We start from the raw sequence: 7,720 nt of genomic DNA on the forward strand, positions 1-7,720 counted from the left end.
TCTCTGAGAGGAATACTATGTCCTACCTGAGGTCCAATATTCAGAGCAGAAGCCGTTTTCAAAGTAATTAAAGCCATGGTGTGATTCCCAAGATGCATGGATTTAAACAAAAAAGGGGGTCAATTTTAAGAAAAACAGCTTCTTTGAAGGGGTTAAAAGGAGGCTTTATCCCAAGAACCACATATTCAAAGCATGCCCCCTCCCCATTTTGGTTCATTAATTCTATGATGAACCTCCATGAGGCATGCCAATATGCTAGGCAACCTAAATAGACTTTTGGAGTTTAAAAAAAAAAAAAAAGGCCTTTAAACAGAAATGGGTTTTTACCTGTAACTAGAGGAGCTGGCCCTCTGCTACGATAGTAATTTGGATGTGGCTGGCAGCTAGCATATAGTAGCTTTCCATGAAAAGCAGCCTATGCCCCAATTCATCAAGGTACTCTGCACCTCAAGTTTTGCAGGTGTTCTGCACTCCACGTTTAACTTTCAAGCATTATCAAACCTCTTGAAAGCAGTGGAAATATTCACATACTTTATTATCTTGTTGAATCAGTGCCCTAGTGAGAGCACTGAATTTTCAAATATCATATTTTCTCTCACACAGCACACATCTTTGCCCCCAAAATCAGCCCCTCCCCTTCCCAAAATTGCCGGAGGGGGAGTTGCGAAGGGGCAGAGTCCTGTGTTAGCAAAGAACCATAGTTATTGGTTTGTGCCTGAAACAGCAAATGAGCTGTACAATATTTTGATAAGGCTTGTGATGTGGAAACAAGTTGCAGGAGCTTATATAAAAAACAAGTAAAAAAAACCCCGAACTGTCTTGCTACTGCCTTTGCAAGGATATGGGGACTAACCTTGTGTGACATAAGGAATAAGTCCTCCTGAAAATGTCCAGGAAGTGTGGCATCTGAGGAGATGATCTGGATGAGGCAGCTGGCACTAGGAAGTTCCTGCTGTCCCACCCAGACTCTCTCTTGTAATGCCATACTTCCTCGGGACTCTATCCTCACAGCCAGACTTTGCATCATAGTTAGCCATGCCTGAAATAATCTTTTATTTCTATGTTCTGCCATCGAGAAACAAAGTGCATGTTTTATTTGGGGTCTGTTGTATACAAGAAAATATGGTAATTGAAAGCACAAACGCTCTCATTTGGTTTATAATTCATCTGGCATCCATCATTTATCATGCTCTCAGACTTAGAGTCCCAGATTATGCCACCCTTCTTCACTGCTATATTTTGGGGTTTAAGGTGACATATATAATACAGCAGGAGGAAAAGTTGCCATTTCTAGTCCCGTAGGGTCTTTTTTTCATTATTTTAAATCAAATTAGAGGGTTCTAAATGTGTTCCTTACCTCAATGTACAGAATTCAGTTATTTGGGTATGTTCTTAGAAAACTTCATCAAGAAAATTGTCAGTAACTGAAGAACATTTAATTAGTTTGACAGAGATTGAACAACAACAACAAAATCACACCGTAAAATATTTATTAAGAAACAAGAGGGTTTTTTTCTTCACTTGTAAGAAACACTTTAAGTTGAGTGCCCTTTCAGAGGTTTAAAAACTATATCAAATGTTAACATTGGTTTTACGTTATACATGACATATAAAACATCACAGTTCACAAACTTCTTTTTATTACAACTCAAGGGTCCCTTCCCCCCTTCAGTTGTCAGTTACTTTCTACATACATAAATTTAACTTATTCATATTTTTAACAAGTAAACAATGTACAAAGAGATTCACCTGAATTTTGTAAGTCAGAGAAGGTGTCTTTACAGGGCATGTGCAATGAATGCAGTGCATTCTGGGAGAAAGAGAGAGCTAACATTATTCACAGTTGAAGAAACTAACATCACTTTATGAGCCTGTCTTCCAGATAAGAACTGCTAGTCCTGATTTTGAGGAAACTTTTTTTTTTTTACGTTAACAGTAGTTAAAGGGTAACTTACAATGATTCAGGCTCAGATTTTTAGAGGTATGTAAATGCTGCTGCATTCATCATTGCAAGGCCAAAGTGAGTTAACTGACAAAGGGCATGTCTACATGTGTGCTTTAATGTGCAGTAGCCTATTTTACTGCACATTAAAGTGTCATGTAAAAAAACCGTGCAATTATGCTAATGCACAGTAAAATAGACTACTGTGCATTAAGTGTCACTTACAAAACATGCACTTTCAGTACTGTGCATTAAGGTAGCTTAATGTGCATTTATTTAGTACCTTACATTTGAGGTACTAAACTTAATGTGCATTAGGAAAAACACCTTAAGGCACATATGGACATGTGACTAAATCTTGTTACCTAGGGACTTTCAAAAAAAATCATCTGAGTACCTAACTCTGTTTAGGAATAGGAGACAGATATCAATGATGTTTTAAAAATCCCAGTAGGTGTCTATTTGGATCTTTAGGAGCCTAAATACTTCTAAAAAATCTGCTCGACAGGCCTTGCAATGCTGAGTAGAGCTCTACCTAAATCTTTTTTATCATCTATACCTCAAGAGTTTAGCAGGAGGTGCTCTGCACTTCCCAAGATCATACCTAATCTTTTCTCATCAAAAGAAAGTCAACCTTTTAGAAAGGCTAAGCTTACTGTGCTATTATTAAGATATTTTCCTATGTCAGTGGTCAAGGACATCTCTTTATTTTGTAAAAAAAAGAAAACAAAAGTGTGTGGGGGGCACATTTATAAATAAATTGTTAGACTTGTCACAGAATCCACTTAAGTATAATTGTAAAACAAAATGGTAATATCCCATTTACTGCTACATACTGATACAGATACAGCATTAGACAATAAGAAATTTTTTTTTTTTTATAAACTCTAGTCTGTTACAGTATTTTCCTGTATGTCCTCTCTACCAGTGTCATTCCAAATATGTGATTGTTATGCACAGATTATTTTAGAGTTATTGTTCAATTGTTTTAAAGCAGCATGAAATGCATGTTACTATTTTTTGTATTTGTTGTTTCTTTCAACTTGGGAGAAACTCATCTGATTTATTACAGATGGAATAATCAATAGTTTTAGTGCAAAGTCACACTCTGCAACCGGCTACCTTCTTGAGGATTTAAACTACTCCCAAAGATTTTTATATCATGCTAAAATTATATTTTATTTATCCTGAAGTTATACAACATGAAGAGCTTTTAGAATTTAGTGAATGTTTGGAGGGGGTTCTTTTGTTTTTACTTTCGATACCAAAAAAAAAAAAAAAGTCTCTCTAAAAACTGTCTTCAGTTTTAGCTGTGCAAACCCTCCCAAGTTGAGTTTGGAGTGACTGTTTTTCAGCAACAGAACTGGTTGGCATTTCAGAGATTTGGGTGAGAATGTAATTTAATTCAACCATGAGGGAATGGGATTCAAACCCACAGCAAAACCTGGGTTTGGCCAATTTGTGCACATTCACACAGGTTTACTGTTTCACAGGAAGTGGGATTTCTGGTCATATTTGAAGATACAACATGACCTCTCTCTGTAAACACAGTTCAAACTTGAAATGAATAGGATGACAGCAAGATCAAAGGTTTTGCTGACATGCCAGTAAGAGCAAAACCCTTCTATCCAGTTTTTATTAAAAGTTCAGAGATCAACAAAGTTTGTGCAGATGACTACTGGTTCTTGAATGTAAGTCAAATCATGAATGGTTTCCAAGTTAGAAATCTGCAAAACATTCAGCTCCAATTCCTACATAAATATAAGGGGCAGCAAAAATGGTTTTTCACAAGATGAGTATAATGCAACAACTCACCTCAAATCTCTGGTGCGTAAAAAATTACAGAACTCGGTCTAACTACTAACTTACAATGATTGCACTGTTTCTTCCATTGTTATTGTGATTGTCTGTAAAGCAATCTGTGAAATGCTGTTAAGGAGCTGGAAAACAGGAAGAGAAGGAAGATTTCTTAAGTACTATGGCCTTGTACAATGTGACAAAACTCTTTGTGAATTAGGCAAATACTTCTGACCATGTCATACCTGAAGGGCACTTGATGGCTCAGGCATCTCTCTCTCACAGTTTTATCTGAAATGCATATGCATCTTCAGCACAATCCTTTGCCGCTGTAAATCATGCATTGGAATGAAAGTATCTGGAAACGTTACTTCGAAGATATTGTCCTACAGTTTTTGGCAACTGAACCCATTCAAAAGAGATGGTTTATAAACACTGTCTGACATGCATGAGCCTTTCAAAATTATTTACAAATGTTCTGTAAGATCCATTCCAAAAGTATGGTCTCCTCTGCTCAGTTTTGGTAATACAATCTGTTTGTTTTTTCGAAGTTACACAGTCACTGCTGGGTACATCTTCTGTTCGCTATTCGTAGGAGGATAAGGAGATTGAATCTGCCTGTATCCACTTTGTAGACCATCCAGAAAAGGTGGCACTGGGGTTAGAGGCATAGAGTCATGTTGAACAGCATAACCTACATACTGTGGGTGCAGATACTGCCCTTGGTGTGGCACAATCTGGGTAGCCTGCTGACAGTTTAGTACTGAGAAATTAGTAGGCATGTTGACATATACATTATTCATGGTCCCTTCTGGCAAACAGCAGTTGGTCTGTGACCTCGTAGGGGGAGGCCTGGCACCTGAATTGGCACTGGAACTGGAGCTGGCAGCAGTACTTGACTGACGAGACGAGGAACCACGGGAGGTGCTGGCACTTGGGATCATGGGAATTGTCTCCATCAGCCGGTTACCACCAGGAGCTCGGCTCTGTTGTGGTTCCTGCTTGGGTCGCAAGCATCTGCAGCAGCAAGCTGCTACTAGAGATCCCAAGATGATAAAGGCAACAAAAACAGATCCAACTATAAGGAATGGCACATAGATGGGCACTACAAAAGAAACAAAATAGTGTATTATTAGGAGATACAACAAAGGCCAAACCTCACAAACAAAGTGATGCAAAAGAATATGAGGATTCACTGCTTGTATCATTCAGTTATGGAACAAGTAGTTCAGACATATATAGTCAAGTTTTTTCAGGTAGAGAGGAATCTGGAGTCTATACATTTCCCAGTTATTTTAAGTATGAGAGGACCAAGATGAAGTTACTACCAAAACTAAAGTTGAGATTTTCAAAAGTAAGTGAATCAGATGACCAGAGAGAAAGGGTTACTAAAGTTAGGATACCAGTTGAAGACTTGGGAGACCAGGGCTCAATTCTCTGCTCCACCCTGGATTTTCCTTGTGACCTTAAGTAAGATGCTTGCGCCAGAGCTTCAGAAGTACCAAAGGCTTGCAAGGTGCAGCTCTAGGGCATCCCGCTATCTAGTGGAAGACTCAGCCCCTCCATACAATGCTCAGGAAAAATCAGTTGTAAAAGTAAAGGGCCACCAATAACCACCTGAGTGGAGGGCTGCATAAGCTGGCCAAAAGTGAAGTCCAGAGGAAGGGCGCATGGCTTACATGCCTACAGGGCTGACCAAACCAAGGATCAGCATCTCCCTCTTGGGATCCTGAGCTGTGAACAGTCTTCTGGAATTCAGGGGGAAAACCAAATTTAAACATCTGTGGAAAAACTAAGAGAAATCCACTACCTAGAACAGCTGAGATTCCACTGCTTCCAGCATTTCCCTGCAGTGGGGAAGATCCATTTCCCTCGTTCAGAGTAGATTTGGACTTGTACCTTTACAGCCTCAGGGAAGGCTCTAACCAGTGGTTGTTGACTGCTTTGCAGCATGTCTCTCTCCCTCCTCCCCTGTTGGAGCAGTTCTGTTTTGCATTACTAAATTTAATCCCCTGTTAGGATAGTTATGTGGGATGTGTGTTCAAGTTCTTATAGAAATGGACATTTACAAGTTCCCATTCCTACACAAGTTCCGTTTCATTTCAGCTGTGCTCTGTGTGCCTACAGGATCGGGTCAATAGTGGGTAGGCAAGGCAACCCCTAGTGAGACGCCCATTTGAGGCTCTGATGTGAACTAGAGCTCCAGCGTGGCGTTAGTGCTCAGGTTTAGTGCAAGTCAACCATACACGAAGACCTTGGCTTTAGGTGGTTTTGAGGGTGTCAGAAGCACCTAAATAGTGGATGTGGGTGCCTAAAGAGACAGAAATGGACTTACGTCCCTTTTAAGGGTCTGAGCCATCGGCTCTCTGCTTCAGTTCTTCATCTGCGAAAAGGAGATAATAGCACTGCCCTTCACGGAGGGGTTTGTAAGGATAAACACTCCAACTGAAGACTGAGGTGTTTATACACTACAGTAATAGAGGGACCCATCTCCTTTAGGTTCTTATGGAAATTGCAAACAACATGCCTTGGCCTCAGCACTGTAACATGACTGACAGCCTCAAGGTTCAAAAAGTGTTCCTAACCCATGAGATGGCATTACCTGACCATGGCAACCAACACTAATAGAGCTATTACTAATGAGATGTGCTGGATACAAGGTCAAGGGGGCAAGACTTTGGTTCTTGAAGTTTAACAAGTACATTTACAAGGAATAGTTGCAGCTCTACATGGTGAGCCATAAATAAGTCTGCACAGTGAGTTTTAGGGGAAAAATGCCTTGTTCTAACAATGGTAAGTGGGAGTCATATGGTTACTGAAGCTGGAATATCAATATTCCTGGATTACCTAATAGTCACTTACATGTGCATCATTATTAAGCCAAAGGCCACAGTTAAGCCCCATTTACTTTTCAACACTTTTTTTTTTTAAACAAAAATTTTCCAAATAAAAATTGTGTTTATCTGCACTTGGCAAGTACAGTCATTCTTTAGCAGGTGCATACACTTGCTACAGACTGCGCTACACAAGTTTTCTGAGAGTAAGTCTGTCCCAATTATAACATCACTTCAGGCTAGTTCTAGTGTTCAGTACTTGTGTACAGCAGCAAAATATGCTGGGTGCCACTGAGGCTTTTTCCAAACAGCAGCAGAAAGGCTCAGGTTTACCCTTGAAATTCAATCTTTATAAATACAGTCTTAAGAAGCAGCATTGGAGGACTGGAGAATTTATACAATTGGGAGTAGTGCTGGCTAGAAGTCATTTGGAAATGTCAGCCTGCTCAAGTTATTTTTCCTGAAACAACTGGTCCCTTTCAGAATTGTCCCCCCCCCCTTTTTTTTTAAACTGCAAGCGCTAGCAAGGCTGAAAAGCTGATGAAGTGCTCTGCTGTTGTATCTGTCTGACAACTTAGCTGAGACTGAGGAGCAGGGTCATAGAGAACACACACAAAAAAAAAAAAAAAGGAAAAAAAAACAAACACACATGCAGGCCAACTTCCAAGGAGCAAATCCAGAAAAAAAGAAAGTCAAAGGCTGTGCCATCCGTGCAGTCTGAATGAAGGGCTCTCCTACGGTTGGGGCAGACTCAGTGACAGCAACTTAATGCTGCTCCTTCTTTCTGGTTTCGAGACAGACAGGCAACAGGCGGACTGGACCGCAGCGTCCGCTGCCTCTGTTTGACGCGGTTGGGATTTATTTATTGTCCGGTGCCTGGATGCGGCCCTGGGGAGGAGGAGGGGGAGGAGTTGGAGGAAAAGGGTCTGCTTTTTTGGGGCTTGTAAATATATATATATATCTCCAACCAAGCAATAAGCTCCCCGGCCCTGTTTCATTTCCAGTTCAGTTCAGGCCACCCCCTTTTGTCCCACTTCTCGGCTGGCCACGGTGCAGGATGAGGACTACGAAACGCCCCGGGGGGGATGCAGCACGACAGGCCCGGCGCGGTGCCGCGCGGAGCCGCCTACCTGCCGCGCCGTCCTTG

At 40.8% G+C, this 7,720-nt stretch overlaps 1 protein-coding gene across 1 annotated transcript in view; it reads right to left on the minus strand.

Moving 5' to 3' along the window:
• Positions 1 to 1,473: 1,473 nt before the first annotated feature.
• Positions 1,474 to 7,720, minus strand: part of SHISA2 (shisa family member 2) — a 7,482-nt gene continuing 1,235 nt past the window's right edge. Inside the window, exons 2-3 of the mRNA XM_019528525.1 lie at positions 7,704 to 7,716; positions 1,474 to 4,844 (exon numbers count right to left, since the gene is read on the minus strand). Of these exons, the coding sequence (XP_019384070.1) occupies positions 4,291 to 4,844; positions 7,704 to 7,716 (567 nt within the window). The 3' untranslated portion in view covers positions 1,474 to 4,290. The remainder of the gene's footprint in view (positions 4,845 to 7,703; positions 7,717 to 7,720) is intronic.

This window comes from Crocodylus porosus, unplaced genomic scaffold (assembly GCF_001723895.1).
Source record: "Crocodylus porosus isolate Cpor-Errol unplaced genomic scaffold, CroPor_comp1, whole genome shotgun sequence".
Classification (NCBI taxonomy): domain Eukaryota; kingdom Metazoa; phylum Chordata; order Crocodylia; family Crocodylidae; genus Crocodylus; species Crocodylus porosus.